We start from the raw sequence: 16,554 nt of genomic DNA, 5'->3' as shown, positions 1-16,554 counted from the left end.
GTGGGGTGCTCTCGACAACTGCTTTTAAATATGATGAGAATAAAGCAATCCTATGCCAGTTGAAAAGGAGGGTCGCACGCTGCTGGTATCATAAATAGTAAATACATTTTGTAGTTTTACAGAGACAACCGGACCATAATAGCTAATGAAGTTTGCAATGATATTGAGTTTAACACCCCTGATTTATGGAAAAGAAGAACACTGGAAAGAGACAATAAAATGCTTTTTTCTTTGTCTTTTACCTGCAATTTTGTAAGTTGGTTACAGGGTCTCTTTAAAGAGGAACTAAACTGAAAGAAATACTCACCTCCTAATTCCAGCCATGTGGCAGTTAAATCCTTTGCCTGCCACCGTCATCTTCTCTCTCGCTATTTCCAGGTGCTGGGTCTTCTGCCTCCTGATTGGCATGCACACAGGATTTTGTTATTGTGGCACAGCAGGAGCGTGCCGAGAATGCACACTGCGTATGGGCAGTTTAGTGTGCACTCATTAGAAGACTGCAAGCATGCAGATAAGTATTTGTTATTGCAGAAAAGACATTGCATGTCTCTTCTGCAATAAAGAGCTGCCTGCTTGCATTGTTTAGTAGTTCCCTTTAAGCTCCACTTTAAGTAGCTGCAAGCCATTTTGCAAATGTCAATAACCAAAGGAAGACTTTCTTTATGTCTCTTACAATAAGCAAAAAAATCCTTAAGGCATGCATCTAGTTCCAGCTTTTCCTAATTCTTATGTTAAATCTTTTATAAACCAGTTATAGAAACAAGGGTATCGCTATCAGGACCGATATCGAGCATTTTCGAGTAATTGTACTTGCACAAATGCTCCCGATGCCAGATCAGATACCTGGGAGAGATAAATAAAGCGACCTGGCGCAACCGGAAGTCAGCGGACAGAACAACAGAAGTGACACTCTGTGTTGACGTTGGTAGTTGGACATCCCGACGCCCATCTTGGTACACCCTGCACTCAGCTGCAGTAAGCCAGCAGCAGACATCCAGCCCATTTAGTATGGGCAAGGTGTAACAAGATGGACACTGCTGCTTTTATGCAGCCGAGTGCAAGGAGTACCAAGGCAGCCTTTGCTCATGGCATTTCAGTGACTTCCCATCAGTGCCCATAAATGCCACCTATCAGTGCCTAATGCCCATAAGTGCTGCTCATCAGTGCCAGACACCTGTCAGTGCCATCTATTAGTGCCAGCGCCACCTATCAATGTCATCTATCAGTGCCAGCCATCTATCAGTGACAGCTACCTGTCAGTGCCACCTATAAGTGCCAGCCACCTGTCAGTGCCAACCATCAGTGCCATCTATCAGTGCCCGCCATCTGTCAGTGCCAGCCATCAGTGCCATCTGTCAGTGCCCGCCATCGGTCAGTGCCAGCCATCAGTGTCATCTGTCAGTGCCCGCCACCTGTCAGTGCCAGCCATCAGTCAGTGCTAATCAGTGCCACCTAATCCTATCAGTGCTGCATATCGGTGCCACCTAATCTGTATTGTGCTTTAAAAACTGTCACATTACATTTAAAAAAGTATCGGTATCGGCAAGTGCTTGAAAAGAAGTATCGGTACTTGTACTCGGTCTTAAAAAAGTGGTATCGGGACAACGCTAATAGAAACTATGCAATCATTCCAGAGGCAATAATTATTAATATTATTATTATACAGGATTTATGCAGCACCAACAATTTGAGCAGCGCTTTTAAAATACAAAAGGAGACAGTACAATTACAATACAGTTCAATAAAGAAGGAATAGGAGGGTCCTGTTCATGGAGTTTACAATCCAAAGGATATAAATCATTATAAATCATTATTGGTTTGGTGCTTTATCAGAATATTAGGGGCAAACTTTCACTTAGTTTTTCAGACAATAGCCCCAGCAATAAACGTGCTGCAATATCATTTCTCCCACATTTCTCCCCTTCCCATAAAGCCTTGTTGTTGTAAATGTGATGGTGACCACAGATCACTCATCTCTGATGGATCCCAATAGCCATCCCACCACAGAGTCTTTTACCTTTAGGAGCAGCAGTCTTGCTTGGAGTTCTGATCGTCTGATATCGGTACTAATTTCTGTTTCAATTCTGCACACAAAAACGGGACATGTAAGACATTGCCAGTCCTCATTTCTCTTCTGTTTTTACTGTTAAAGCAGAACTCCGCTGTTTTGGATAGAGTGGGGAAAGCTCACCCCCTTACTGTGTCTGCACTAACTCCACTGGGAAGATCTCTCACCCCACTTGTGTCACTGCTGTAATAGCACAGAGGATAACAAGCCTGGTCTCAATTCTGAACCACTGGTACCTTTCCAGCTACCCCTGACTGCCCAATCAATGTTTGAAGTCGGAAGGGGTGACGTCTCCATTGCCCCTGGAATCTGACACAAGACCACCTTAGGCATTTTGGTGCTGGCTGCAACAGAGGAAGGGGTAGCAGGGGGGGTTTCTGGAGAGGAAAGTATCGATGGGACAAGGAGTTTCCTTTTACCATTATTGCTATGCCCTGAATGTCGGTTTCCCAGATAGCAAGCATTTGTGCTGCAAGTTTGAAAATGACTTGCTAAGCTTTTGATAGACTTGCCGAGCTTTACAAGTTTGTTGCACAATTAGAGCAAGTCCGCATTGCATGACTCCAGATCCACTTTCTTTGCAAACATTTTGCAAGTGTGTTGCAAGTTCTGGTTCAGTTATGCTGTGCAATCCCACTCATCCCACCACAGGGGGCACTGTGACTGAATTTTCATGCTGTAGACTTGCAGAGCTCTTGCTGTAGACTCACCACTGCAACTTTTCTTTTGCTAGAGACTTGCCACGCAAATTTGCTACAAATTGGAAAAGCGTCAACAAGAACATGTGCTTCAAGTGCTCTGCAAGTGTAAAACTTGCCAGTGAAAATATGCAGCAAGTTAACAAGACTTGCAATTCAACACTGCCACAAATTTATCTGGGTTATAGTGTATGTAAACCCTGACAATAAGCCTCTCCTATTTGATCACTTTTGGTCTGTTAAAGGTACTATTGAATGCATTTTGTTATATCTGTTTGATAAGTACAATGACTTGTTTACTCCTAGGCTGACTATGCTGCTCGATACACAAGGAGTAAACACTGTCACCCTAGGATTAATGGCAGGATCACTGGGTTAAGACAGAACTATACTCTCTCAATCTGCATTAATTATTTTTAATACTTATGCTACTAGCCTTAGTAAATAGATAGGAAGGTTTATTATTTTTACTTGTTTTAAACTTTTTTTTTGTGTTTACATTTCTTCATTTGCTTCCTGGATCATGGCCTAGGCCAAAATGATGCCATACATCCCAAGGGTCTTTATAGGCATTTTTTTTCTTTTTTTCCTGGAGGAGGGGCTTTCTCAGCAAAGCACACCCTCCTGCCGTCATGCATGAGCTAAGGGCAGATGGATTCCAGGAAGTAAATGCTACATGAATTATCCGCCCTTTCTCAAGATGGCCATGGCTAGATATGTCAGAGGAGTGTTTTGCAAAGTGATTTCCCTACAAAATAAAGGAATGAGATATAAATGAATGGGTGAGTGTGCTTTTAATATAAAAAAATTATTAAATAGAATGTTCAGTTTGTGGTGCTTAGACACAGTTAAATTCTGCTTAAAATAATGAAAAAAGCTTGGGGGGAAAAGAAAAGAAAACAAATGCCACCACCACATCTAAGAACTGGTAAGCTGTGCTTTAAGGGTTTTAATGCTAGATGTCTTTTAATATGTGTATTTTTCAGGAAAGGTACCATGCACAGACATTAGAAAATGCATTGTTTAAAAGCCGGAGTGTCACACCAATTGCTGTGAGGTGTGGACTAGCAGAAAGGTTTGTGCTGTCATGTGAGCAGAATATAATTCCACCCTGTTAATTGCTAAATCCATAATTGATAATGGATCTGCTAACAGAGCAGAAAAAGGGTCTCCTAAAATGATATATCATTTATTTGCGAATGTATCGGGTAGGTATAATGTCATGTCACTTACCTGAGGAAGTTTCCCGAGGATCGGATAAGCTCAACAGTCTGCTGGTGGCAGAAGCCTTCCATGTTCACTCCATTGACGTTGGTCAGCATGTCACCTGACAAAGCATCACAACATTAGAATTCAGTAAGCTGCCGTAATTACATACAGAAAGTCTTTTTTTGGAATGAAGATGTGCGCATTATATTGAGGGGAATCATATGTACAGTAACTTCAAGCAAAAAGCTAAATTAACCACTTCAGCCCCGGGAGGATTTACCCCCTTCCTGACCTGAGCACTTTTTGCAATACGGCTTTGCGTCCCTTTAACTGACAATTGCACGGTCCGTCGACGTTCCTATAATAAATATCCCCCAAAAATATATTTCTTTCTCAGTTTAGGCTGATATCTATTCTTCTACATATTTTTGGTAAAAAAAAAAAAAAATCGCAATAAGCGTATATAGATTGGTTGGCGCAAAAGTTATAGCATCTACAAAATAGGATATAGATTTATGGCATTTTTTTTATTATTAGTAATGGTGGCGATCTGCGATTTTTATCATGACTGCGACATTATGGCGGACTCATTGAACACTTTTGACACCATTTTGGGACCACTGTCATTTATACAGCAATCAGTGCTATAAAATGCACTGATTACGTTGTAAATGACACTGGCAGGAAAGGGGTTAAACACTAGGAGGTGACCAAGGGGTTAAGTGTGTCCTAGGGAGGTGTTCTAACTGTAGGGGGAATGGGCTACCACTGACATGACAGCGATCAGCGCTCCTGATCACAGGGACCAGTAGATCTCTGTAATGTCACTAGGCAGAACGGGGAAATGCCTTGTTTACAAAGGCATCTCCCCATTCTTCCGCCCCATGGCACGACCGCGGGACCTGCCAGCACGGTTACAGAGTATGCCGGCAGCAGGCACCCACAATGTTGTGATTTAAAGGGGACGCACCTCTAGGCACATTTGCCCAACTGTGCCATTGTGCCAACATACATCATCGTTCACTGGTCGGCGAGACGAGGAGACGATCTTAGCATTTACACACCTCTACTACACTGTACAGCCAAAAAGATCAATCCACTACTTCCCAGTTCTCTCTCTGGCTTATCTCTGTGGTATCAGGCCTGTTTTTAGAAAGACACCTCTCTATTCCTTGTGTCTTGGCATTTGGGTCTGTTTGCACTGCCAACCATGGTGCCACTGGTCAATTTTTCACACCATTTCAGAGGGTTGTAGCTGTAATGTTTTTAGAAAGATGGCGACCCATACGTTGACCTGTTGTCACTGCATCCAAACCTAAGGGCTGTAGCAAACATTTTTTGAAAGACCCCTCTCTTTGGCTTATATTCCAGCTTTTAGACCTGTCTGTGCTGCCATTAAATTGTGGTGCCACTGCGCAATTTTAACCCGCCCATACCTGAGGGGTTTGGCTCAATTTTTTTTTAAATTCCACATGTGCCTTGTTTCTCCATATTTAAGCCTGATGTTGCTGCTGCCACCAAACTACAATTTCCCATTTTTTACCTACCCAAACCTAAAGGCCGTAGCTCTACTTATTTTAGAAAAATACAAATATGGGGGTGTAGGGAATGTGGGGTAATGGTGTAAAGTGTTTTTGGTGCACACTATTTTTTTATTTTTTCTCCTCTTAATTTTCAAGCCATACAGTGCAGTGCTTTGAAAAAAGGCAGCTCACAGGGACAGTCAGCAACAACTGACTGCTGTTCTCTAATCCCCCCAAAGACCCTGCAAAAAATATGCAATGACTAAACTCCAGTACTACCCCCAAAAGAAAAGCCTACTGAGTGAATGTTATCCTCAAATTCACCCCAAACTAAAATAAATGAAAAAATAAGAAAAAAATTATAAAATAAAAAAAAGGTATATTATTAATTTATAGATGTGTCTAGTAGGCTGGTGTATCAGCTGGTTCAGGGACTTCCTGCTATAATTTCTGGCTCTTTTCCTCCTAATTCTGGATTTTGGGATATTCTCAACTATCTTTAGATATTTCCACTCTTCCAGTTGTATTTCCATAATTCATACAAAATTACCAGAGAATCCCAAAACTGCATGTGTGTATACAAATTTTCTCTAAACCCCTGTTGCCCAACATGTGGCTTTTTGGATGTCTATGTGCAGCACGACATGTCCTGGGCTGGGGCATGACCTGTTGGTTATTTTTTATCTGAACAGATATAAGAAAAAAAGGTTTAACAATCAACAAACATAGAAAATACTAGTTTTGAAGTAACCCAATTCAAGAAAACATGTAATGAGTAGTTGTCTTGTGACCTAGAACAAGCAATGCAGCCAGTGAACTGTTCAAGGTCAATTATCTTATGGAAACCATTGGATCTTAAATTATCTATGGGACTGGCATATTTAGAGGGACTGCCAAAAATGGCAGCCTGTTTCTTTCAGAGTAGGATACCAGGGAAAAAGGACTTCCACTGGCAACCACATAAAGGCCACGTAGCTTGGAGCAAACATTTTTTAAAGAATATTGGCCACGTGATATCTGGTATTCTTACAGCTCTGTATATAAATAAAAAACAGTTGATCAAAAAAAAAAAAAATTAGATTGATTCTGCTGTAGTGGAAATCTGTGGAGCCTCCCTCGCATGCTGAATGGGTAAAGCAAATGGGTGAGAGGCTCAGTCTGGAGAAATACATTTCCTGACAGCTCCATGTCAGCACACACATGGGTACAGGCCCGCCCAGCACATACATGGGTACGGGCCCCGCCCAGCACACACATGGGTATGGGCCCCACCCACCCCCACAATGACAGGACGTTTAGCTCATAAATTTTAGCACCTGAGCCAGCACCACGTTCCTCTTTTTTCCTCCTCACAGTGACATAGTGCCTACCTTGCTGGGGTAAATCTCTGGCTGTCCATCTGAGTCTGCCTGGATGCAGTCCCCACTGAGTGCTTCTAAATGGAGCAGGGTGAGGGAACCCCACTGTTGGTATTTGGGGTCTTTGTTATGTGGCTGGGTAAATTCTGGCTGTGTGGAGGGTTGGCATGGCTTTTCCATCACAGAAGGAACAAGGATCCTGGCTTCAGAGTTGCTGGAACCCACGCCCTGCGTTCGCTCGTTTTGCACAGAGTGGCCCCGAACATCCTCTTCTGGGGTCCCCCGGTGGTTCTCATGGCTCCTCCATGCATTACCTTGCGGGCACGCTCCCAAGTCCAGCATTTGCGTCCATAGACATGAATGCCGGACTCGGCCAGCCCCCCCGGCATAGGATGCATTAAGGTGAAAAAACACAAGGGTTTACCACACCTTCTTCCTGATCTGTGTGGATTGCCTTGGACTAGGCGGAATCGCGTGACTAAGACAGAAGGTGAGGAGATGTCAGGTCAGCTGTTTGCTCTCTCTCAAGTTCTCTGCACGTAGGTTGTGGTGTTCTGCACTTCCACCTGCTGCCCAAGCCTGGTACTGGGCATGTATTTTCTTGTATGTAATTGCTTCTGAATGCCTGGAAGGAGTTTTGACTTAGCATTTAGCATAATTTTTTTTAATATGGCTAATGGTCGATTTATTGCAGCCCTTCCAGATCTCCCCATTCTACCGGTGACTGCGCCCACTCTTCAAGATGTGGATGCAGAATGCACAATGTATCCTCTCCCTTCGCTTTGCCTTCATTAAACTTCAGCCACCTCAGGAGCATGATGAGTCTGGTCATTACTCACAGGCCGCGTACACACGGGCGGACTGTTCGCCCAACTTTGTCCGCTGAACAGTGTTTGGGCGGACAGTCCGCTCGTGTGTGGGCTTTCAGCGGACAGTTTCAGCGGACAGTTTGACGGACAAGGTTTTTCGGAAATTCCGTAAAACTGTCCGCTGAAACCTTGTTTCAGCGAACATTCCGCTCGTGTGTAGGCTTGTTCGTCAAACAAAGTTGCGCGCATGCTCAGAAAGGATTTTCACGCCGAAAGCTATAATGCAGTGTATAGGACGTCGTATTTTTCGTCCCGTCGTACGTGCCGTTCACGTCATCGCGCACGGTTTCAGCAAACTGTTCGTCCGTCGTGTGTGGCCATGTCCGTCCATGCTAAGTTTGAGCGGACTGTTTGCCGAAACTGTTTGACGGACAAAGTTGGGCGAACAGTCCGCGCGTGTGTACGCGGCCACAGCCACAACCAAGGGGATGCTGCCTGTCCAAATGTGGCCCTCCCTGGCAAAGGACTTGCAAAACTTGCTTCTTGGAGGCCACAAGAGAGAGGGAGGCAGACAAATCAAAAATATTGGAAGCATATGCTAATCAGAGATACCCTGCAGTGCAAAGGATGGCCTCTGTTACCCAGGATGCAACCGATGTTGCAGCTACCAATACCAACTGAAGCTTACTCCTCTGGCTCTGATCCGAGAGAAAACTCAGATGAAAATGTAGATCGGGGGCAGGTTTGATTTCACTGAGATGAATGATTTTGTGAGGGCGGTCAGACGCACCTTGGTATGGGAGGATGAGCTGGATGATGAAATATTTCAACCATATCGGCTTAATGGTTGGGTTTTTCTTTCATAAAAGAATTTAGAGATACATCAACGGCAAAATGGACCCCAGATAAATAACAAATTTTATTTTTCCAGCTGTTTATCCAAACTTTATCCTTTAAGGAAAGAAAACCTCAAGTAATAGGATGAGTCGCCTGTTGTGGATACTGCCCTGTTGAGGTTGGCAAGGCATGTGACTCTGCCTGTATAAGACACAGTAATGTTTAGGATACCGTAGATAAGGAGCTGACCTTGACCTCAAAAGATTTACGTATTAGCCGGTGAGGCATGCAAGCCTGCAATGGCATTTGGTGTCAGTGGCAAGCCATGGAAGTGTGGGTGAAAAGCTTGGGCCCAACTGCAGGAAGCTTCTAAGTCGTTTTGACAGTTTGTTCACCCATCCCTTCCAGTAGGGGCCAGTCTGCTCTGGTTTCTAAGAGTATGGACCAATGTAAGAGAGAAGTGGGTCTTGTGGACCATATCCGAGGGTCACACTTGTCTGTTTCGCTAGATGTCGCTCTTCAAGTTCATTTCAACGAAGATGACGATTTTGTTCCGTGAAGAGGGAGACTCTTCCCTCCTATATAAACACATTGCTGTTCTGGGAAGCAATCATCCCAGTGCCTCGTCAGGAACGCTTCTCGGGCATGTGTTCTCCAATATTTTTGGTCCCTGGAAAAAATCAGGAGGATGGAGTCCTATTATAGACCTAACGTGGTGGAACAGATCTATAAGGAAAGAACACTTCAAGATGGAATCATGTCAAACCATACTGAAAGTTGTTTAACCAGGAGATTGGTGGCTATCCGTGGATCAAAGAGATTCTTATTTTCATATTCCGATACATCAAAACTACCAAAATATCCCTGCCTCGCCTTGGGGCCTCTACATCTTCAGTTTGTTTGTTTGTCCTTCATAGCTCTCCAAGGGTGCACTCCAAGGTTATTCTCTCCTTGGTGGTCCTTTTATGGCAGAGAGAAGCTCAATTTTACCATTACCTAGGCGATCTGCTTTCGCCCGCCAAGAATCGAGACACTCTTCCTTCACACCAGACGCTAGTGCTGTCAGTTCTTCAGGTCTTCGGTTGGCAGTTCAACTTAAAAAAAAAGCAAAAAAAATAAAAGCAATCTCATACCTAGTCAATACCTTATATACATGGGAGTGTGTATAGGTACTCATCAAAGCACGGTGTCCCTTCCAGAGTAGACATTTTCAGCGATTCATCAAAGATTTTGTTCTGCACTGATAGCCAATTTTCTCGCAGCCAAAACAGTACCAATAGGTAGTAGTGACCATAGAAGCTGCAATAGCCATGGTTACGTGGACTCAGTGGAAGGCCTGAGCTTGCTGATTCAGTTTCCTGTCCAAGTTTAAGTCAGAGAACACGAGCCAATTGATTCAAATATCATCGCAGGTGAAGAAGATTCTAAGCTGGTGGCTAGACACCTATAATCTTTTTGTCCAGTCATTCCCTTTTTCCAATTGAATGGATAGTAATTACGACCAATTCAAGTACTTGAGGCTGGGGAACTACCTGCCAGGGGAGAGTAGCCCAAGGCAAGTGGTCCTGTCAAGTGAAGAATATAATGTTCAACATCCTGTGTGAGAGCTGCCTTTCAAACCCTTTTTTCGCCTTTCAAGTTACAATTCAGGGATGCTCAGTCACTTCTTCTCCATCTGCGGGCAGCCTACATTCCAGGTCCCTCCATTCTCGAGGCAGACTATTTGTCAAGACATCAGTTAGACAATAAAGAAGTGGTTCCTAAATCCACAAACCTGTCAATGTTGATATGTTGGGCTTTTCAGCCAGGGGTGGACCTATTTGCATCACCAGCAAATGCCAAACTGACAATGCTTTTACACCAATCTACCTTGCCCACAGGTAGCAGTGACAGTTGCTCTGACAGCAGCGTGGTCTTTTCAGACTGCATATGCCTTTCCACCACTAATCTTCAACTTTCTCAGAAGACTGATAAAAGGGAGAGTCACAGTTCTGTCAGTGATACCCAACTGACCCAAACGCCTGTAGTTCTTCTGTGTCTACTGACTTTGAAGCCACTGAAGTAATTTTCAGTATCCCTGGGTCTGCCGTCTCAGGGTCCAGTACTTTATCCATCTCCTCAGAGGCGGTGGGTGCTTGGAGGCTTGGATTTTGGAAGGCAGAGGCTGATTGAGGCAAACTGTTCAAATGCTGTAATTGGTACCCTGCTAAAGTGTAGAAAACCGAGCTCTAATGCAACTCACAATAACCGCGGATCAAGTTCCAGGACTTTGCTTCCACCCAAGGCTTCTCTCCTTCCTCCCCCCCAAATAATAGTTTGGTCCTTCTCTAAAAAGGCCTAGATATGAACCTAAGTCTTAGTACTCTTAAGGGTCATGTTTCTGCCCTGTATGCCTTCACAGGGATCCAGTGGGCCGCCAATAGCCTTGTTGTTCAATTAATTGTTCAAAGCGGTCCTGAGCTTAAAGCCTCTTAGAAAACTTTGCTTCCCTAAATGGGACTTACCCATGGTCCTGGGCTTTCTGGTTTCAGATACGTTCTCGCAAAATATGGCGCCTAACCTTATAAGCAGCCTTTTTTGTCACAATGTCCTTCGAAGGCAGAGTCTCAGAGATCATAGCTCCCAACTGTCCCTGATTTTGAGGGACTGTCCCTGATTTGGAGCAATGTCCCTCTGCCCCTCTTTCCTCCTCATTTGTCCCTCATTTTGGTCTGATCTGTATAGTTGTATATACAATGCACTATTTATCTTTCAAAAAGTGTCTCCCAGTGCTAAACCTTTCATCCAATTTATAATTTGCTGCATCTGTCAATTTCAAAAGCCAATATAAAAGAATAGTAGGAGAAAAAAAAGCACTTGTGGGTTTTAATTATCTTTTTTTGGGGGTTAATTCTCCTTCAAGGGGGCTTGGCATGGGGACCTATGCCTACATACTTTTGCTAGTAGGTGTCCCTCGTTCCCATCTCAAAAAGTTGGGAGGTATGTCAGAAATTGTAGCCTTGGGCTGCAAGGAGCCATTCACAACCTTTTTATGCGGAGAGAGGGGTCCTAGTTCTACTGCTAGGATGCATGCTGAAGGTGCCTACTTTATTCCATCTAACCAAGAAATAGTTCTGCCAACATTCTTCTCGGTCCAAGATAGCCAAATCGGTCACCTTCACATCAGGAGAACCTGAAACTCCTATAGAGGTCACATCCTCCCTAGGGTCTTCAGTTCACCACTTTCTGTTTCCAACAGGATCAAGCGAGGGCTCAAAGCATTCAACAGGCTAACCATTTCCTGGATAGTTAAAGCTATAACCTTGGCCTATAAGTGAAGGGTTTGGCATTGCCTGACATCAGGGAGCATGCTACTTTCAGTATTTTTACATTCTGGGCAGCAGCGAAAGGTGAGTCCATGGATGGCCATTTGATCATCAAGACCTTCCTTACTCACTATTGTATTGAACTACGGTGGGCACAGAGTCATAGGCTCTGCCTCATGTTGATTAAAAATGTTCTGTTAATTAATACCCACCCTGTATTTTCTCTAGTTATTTCCCATGTATGTGCTGACATGGAGCTGTCAGGAAAATAGAAAATTGAATATCAAATACTTACCGCAATTTTCCTGACTGGCTCTCTTGGTTTGGACATTCTGTGGTTGATTTACTAAAAATGGAGAGTGCAAAATCTGGTGCAGCTCATAGTAGCCAATCAGCTTCTAACTTCAGCTTCTTAAGCTTTTGGCAAAAAAAGACCCTGGAAGCTGATTGGTTTCTATGCAGAGCTACGCAAGATTTTGCACTCTCCAGTTTTAGTAAATCAACCCTACTGGGACTAAGCCCTCTAGGCTTAGTGGTGGACAGGTTATTGCTCTAATTTGTAATGCATGTTGTGCAATTCAAATGATGTCTCTTTTGAAGATATGCAGTGATGTTTTTACATTTTGTTATATGAGCTCACCGATCTGCTATGCTTGTACCAATGCTCAACGAGCGGTAGAAGTGCTCTTCTGTATATGCTATGTATGACTTTGGAACTGAGAAATGTCTTTTGTTGTTTTGGATACCACTTCGTTTTCCTTAATAAACCTTTTCTGATTTAAAAAAAAAAATAAAAAATCCAAAAAGAAGAAAAACGTACCTGCTTTCAAACCAGCCTTACTGGATGGACTGTTTTCATGCACTTTGCAAACATAGGTCCTCATGTCTGAGCCGTTTTCATACTGTAATTTGTACGTCTAAAAATCAAATAGTGGCATTTAGTTTATAGTCTTGCACTCTTGTCCCTTCTGAAACCCATAATTACCTTCATTTTCTAACATGCTAATATGACTGCTACAGCAAATACAGAAATAAAACTTAAAAAAAATCAATGTTAGCCCTTGTACACACGGTCGGACATTCCGACAACAAAATCCGTCAGATTTTTTCCGACGGATTTTGTCCGAAACTGGTGTTGCATACACACGGTCGGACAAATTTGTCGGAAAATCAGATCGTTCAGAACGTGATGACGTTTGTTCGTTACGACGGGACTATGTTCAGGCTAGTAGCCAATAGCTTTGGTCTCGTAATTTGATCTGAGCATGCGTGGCACTTTGTCCGATTGGAATTCTCTACAAACAGTCAGACAAAGTCTGATCGGATCATGTTGTCGGAAAATTTTATATCCAGCTCTCAAACTTTGTTGGTCGGACATTCCGACGGAAAAAGTCGATTGGAGCCCACACATGGTCGGATTATTTGACAACACGGTCCGATCGGATATTTTTCGTCGGAATTTTGGACCGTGTGTACAAGGGCTTAGACATGGCTCAATGTGAAATCTGAATTACAAATTATTGTTATTTTTACATAAACAACAGTGTAATCTCATAATCATACATCAGTTGTTTATTTTATTTTATTTATTTATTTTATATAATTTTATATAATGGTGTAATTGTGATAATAAACTGTGAGATAATATAACCATACAGGCTATGCTGAGAAGGGACTAAAGGAATCAAAAACCCCTCAAATCCAATCAATGCATAGTACAACAAAGCCTTCATAGAACAGAAGTATCCACATATATTATTGATCACATATCCAAAAAAATATTATTTCCTATTGTAGGACAGTGGGCGGAGCCATTCAAATAATTTCCTTACCCTATCATTCAATTGTACATCCAGAACCACTGCTGTATAGTACACATATAGTCTAATATTATAGAGTAATTTATTCCAAACTGCATACCGCTGTTTTGTTCTTTTTCTACTTGGCTACAGCATTTGGAAACCATCACTTCTATGTAATAGGGCTTGGAAGTTGGAACCCAAAGAGACAATATAATACAATATAGTTCCTGTTCATCATACAAGGTATGATGAGAAGGAACTGAAGGAATCAAAAGTCCTCCAAGACCTTCTCTGTAGAAAATGACTGTGCAGATCAATAGACAACAGAGTCTGACCCCATCACCGGCAGGTTCCCCTGCTCGGCAGCGGCTTCTCCTGCTCCTCCTGTTGTTCTCCTGCAGCCCCTCGTTCTCCGGGTCATCATGGTGGCAGTGGTTTCTGTTTCCTCCCTCCTCCTCGGCGGTAAATCGGGAGTCTTCTCTTTTCGGAAACGTCTTCTCTTTTCTCACACACACTTCTGATTGGCCGGATTGAGGATCAGTGTTTCAACAGCGAATATTCATCCTCTGCGACCCAAGCCCATCTGATTTTGATTTTGATCGACAGGTACTGCAGACTCGATGTCCGCCGGCACCCGCCGATCCTTCGGTACAGAGGGAGAGTGGCAGCCTGCCTATGAAAACAAGGCAAATCACCATTCTTTCAGTACAGAAAGCATGAATCCTATGTTCCTGCACAGTAGGGACATGGATCAATACCTTCCCCTAGTACAAGCACCTCCCACAGTAAGAAAACACCTGCTAGGCACACTTATATCCCTTTTATCACCCCTAATGTTAACCCCTTCCCAGCCAGTGTCATTAGTAGAGTGACAGTGCATATTTTTTCCCATTGATCACTGTATTAGTGTCACTGGTCCCCAAAAAGTGTTAAAAGTGTAACTTAGTGTGATTGATTTCACTGACGCAATATCGTAGTCCTGCTATAAGTCGCTGATCGCCACCATTACTAGTAAAAAAATAAAGATAAAATAAATAAAAAATATCCTCTCGTTTGTAGACGCTTTAACTGCTGCTTAATCCAATCAATATACACTTATTAGGATTTTTTTAACCAAAAATATGTAGCAAAATACATATTGGTCTAAATTAAATTAAATTTTTTTTTCATTGGATGTGTTTTGGTTTATAGCAGATATAAAAAAATATTCTTTTATTTTTTATTTTTTTAAATTGTCTATAGCACAAAAGACAAAAACCACAGAGGTCTTCTGAAGAGGACATGATGAAGGACCGGTGTGTATTCTTGGAGTGGGGGGGTTAGTGTGGTGTATGTTAATGAAAAGATTTATATAGATATATTGTGCAATGTGTATTTCTATGTTGTATGTTGGAATTTGTCTTAATAAAGATAAAGTGATAATAAAAAAAAAGAAACAACGCAGAGGGGTAAGGATGTGGAACTGTCTTTCAGAATCGGTGGTGTTGGCAGGAAGTATGGATAGTTTTAAAAGACTCTTGGACGTGCATCTTAGCGAACACAATATATGTGGAAATAGGAAATTATTTTCTACACACACATCTATACAGGTTGAACTGGATGGACTATTGTCTTTATTCAACCTTAACAACTATGTAACTATTATGGGAATAGTAGTTTAGACAAGATAGATAAGATAGATACAGTTTTGTGGGTATTCATCTAAACTCACAAGAAGTGACAAGGACACTGCATTTCTATCTGGCAAAATCAACAGGCATTTTTTGTATGCTGCTGAAAATATTCTTAGCCTAAAAAGTGAAAACGAATGCAGTCACCGCATCTAAAGACTGCTAAGCTGCATAATTTTACACTGGTGTTTTTGAATGCAGTGCTAAAAGAGAAGTTGCATAATATCCATCCTCTCTTATCTCTTGTTTCATAACCAACGTAAAAAGCTGTGTTTTTCCATTGATTGCCCACACACTGTGTTAATATCTAAGGGGAGCGGGTTTAAATCCTTTTCACAGATAAAGATGTTTTTATGCACTGATTATTATAGATGACAAAACCAAGCCGGGACATTCCCTGCATGCCCCTGAAGCTTATTAAGTGATCCTTGAGTCTTGGCATACCAAAAAATGTATTCTGCTGAAGGACTCAGTGCAAACTCTTGCTCAACTAAGCATCCAAATATGCAATATTTATGTGACTGTCAACAAAAAGAAAATTGATGTTATTCTATATTACCTGAATTTCAAATCCAAATGGCTCATTATCTTGTTTTGCAATAACCACTATTCTCCTGAAATACAAAACGAAAGAGAACTAAATAAACAAGCATTTAAAGTGACTAAATCATTACACTCCCAAACTGAAATGTTTTGTTTTGTTAATAGCAAGTTAACGATTTACAAATAGAAATTCAATATTCGACAAGGTATTTTTTGAGGACTGCAAATGTAGAAAGTGCTGAAGGTCTTCCCAGCAATCCATGCCATCATTTCAAAACAAACTTTATTATTCATAGTAATGGCATAGTTGTGGTTTCTCACATTAAACTGTCAGGGAGACCACATAGAATCCTATGCTACATACGTGTTGTTCAGTTTAACACTTTTATTTTGGTTAGTTATCTTTTGTTCAGATTACTATCTTTTTCTACCTCATTTGTGTGGATGGAGGAATCCCCCCTCCAGGACATTTCATAATGACAGTGGAACCCAATCCTTGAAATTTGTGCATCGTGTCCTTTGGTCCGAAGTTGAGCAAAGGTTGTCTTGTGTTGAGCAGAGACGGCCACATACTGATCAAAATTCAGACTGTTTTTGCTGATTTTGATCAGTGTATGGCCAACTTAAGACTGCTATTTTGGGAACCTTTCATCTGGTATCAGTTTAGTAAATGTTACTTTTCATTCTTTTTTTTTTATTAGGAGTGTTGGCCGGTGTATTGCGCTTTTAGCC

The 16,554-nt window shown here is 42.1% G+C and overlaps 1 protein-coding gene across 1 annotated transcript in view; it reads right to left on the bottom strand.

Moving 5' to 3' along the window:
• The window catches only part of CYTIP (cytohesin 1 interacting protein), a 54,390-nt gene that overhangs the window by 11,014 nt on the left and 26,822 nt on the right, over window positions 1–16,554 (bottom strand). The window contains exons 3-6 of the mRNA XM_077447656.1: window positions 15,839–15,893; window positions 12,628–12,724; window positions 4,000–4,093; window positions 2,018–2,084 (exon numbers count right to left, since the gene is read on the bottom strand). Coding sequence (XP_077303782.1) covers window positions 2,018–2,084; window positions 4,000–4,093; window positions 12,628–12,724; window positions 15,839–15,893 — 313 coding nt within the window. The remainder of the gene's footprint in view (window positions 1–2,017; window positions 2,085–3,999; window positions 4,094–12,627; window positions 12,725–15,838; window positions 15,894–16,554) is intronic.

This window comes from Lithobates pipiens, unplaced genomic scaffold, assembly GCF_037356315.1.
Source record: "Lithobates pipiens isolate NorthernLeopardFrog02 unplaced genomic scaffold, aLitPip1_a1.2 Scaffold_22, whole genome shotgun sequence".
Lineage (NCBI taxonomy): Eukaryota > Metazoa > Chordata > Amphibia > Anura > Ranidae > Lithobates > Lithobates pipiens.
The sequence above is the reverse complement of the archived record's forward strand: the minus strand, read 5'-3'. Positions and strand labels throughout refer to the sequence as shown.